Raw genomic sequence first — 670 nt, forward strand, 5'->3', positions numbered from 1 at the left:
AGCAGGTGAGAGTCAGCCCCTTCCCCCCTCCCCCAGCCTCTCCACCCCTCCCCAGAAACAGCTCTACCTCCCACCCTTTGGGAGGGAAGAAAATTACCGGTACCTACACAAGACAAGCCAGGTACCAGCGTGCCAAGAGTCACCCCTCCTCCTTCAGCCAGCGTCTCCTTTTAAAGCTCACATCAGGATAAAAACCTCACAAAGAGCTCTGAACTTACCCCCACTGCTTCCATAGTGCCACCAAACAGTCCCCTAAAGCCAGGCAAGCGGGAAAGAGGTCAAAGTAACCCCCCACCCCCTGAAAGCCCAAACTACCCCCCCTGCACCCAGCACATCCCAGGGCAGAGCAGCTGGAGGTGACCCAGCCCCTCGCCCTTACAGTTAAGAGGGCTGGCCCAGGGCAACCAAATCACCCAAAACAGGGAAAACCTGCTCAAATAGGTGAATCAGGGAAGTGAAGGGGCACGGTTTAAAGGAGCCGCAGACCGCCCATCCCTCCTCAGCCTGAATCCTTCCTGAAACGACCTCCCTGGGGCCACCCCTGTAAAACCCCTTTGCTTCCTTCTCTCCCAGGGAAGAAGGAGGAAGCTCGGGGTGGACAGACCAGCAGTATTTAAGAACAAAACACGGTGTTTTCTCTATGAGATTGTCTTATTTGAGCTTCTCAGGG

At 55.5% G+C, this 670-nt stretch overlaps 1 protein-coding gene across 1 annotated transcript in view; it reads right to left on the bottom strand.

Moving 5' to 3' along the window:
- Window positions 1-233, bottom strand: part of MYO1H (myosin IH) — a gene marked incomplete at its 3' end in the record, with an annotated part of 26,394 nt that extends 26,161 nt beyond the window's left edge. Inside the window, exon 1 of the mRNA XM_010132939.1 lies at window positions 219-233. Within this exon, the coding sequence (XP_010131241.1) occupies window positions 219-233 (15 nt within the window). The remainder of the gene's footprint in view (window positions 1-218) is intronic.
- Window positions 234-670: the final 437 nt, after the last annotated feature.

Source organism: Buceros rhinoceros, unplaced genomic scaffold (assembly GCF_000710305.1).
Source record: "Buceros rhinoceros silvestris isolate BGI_N320 unplaced genomic scaffold, ASM71030v1 scaffold17953, whole genome shotgun sequence".
Classification (NCBI taxonomy): domain Eukaryota; kingdom Metazoa; phylum Chordata; class Aves; order Bucerotiformes; family Bucerotidae; genus Buceros; species Buceros rhinoceros.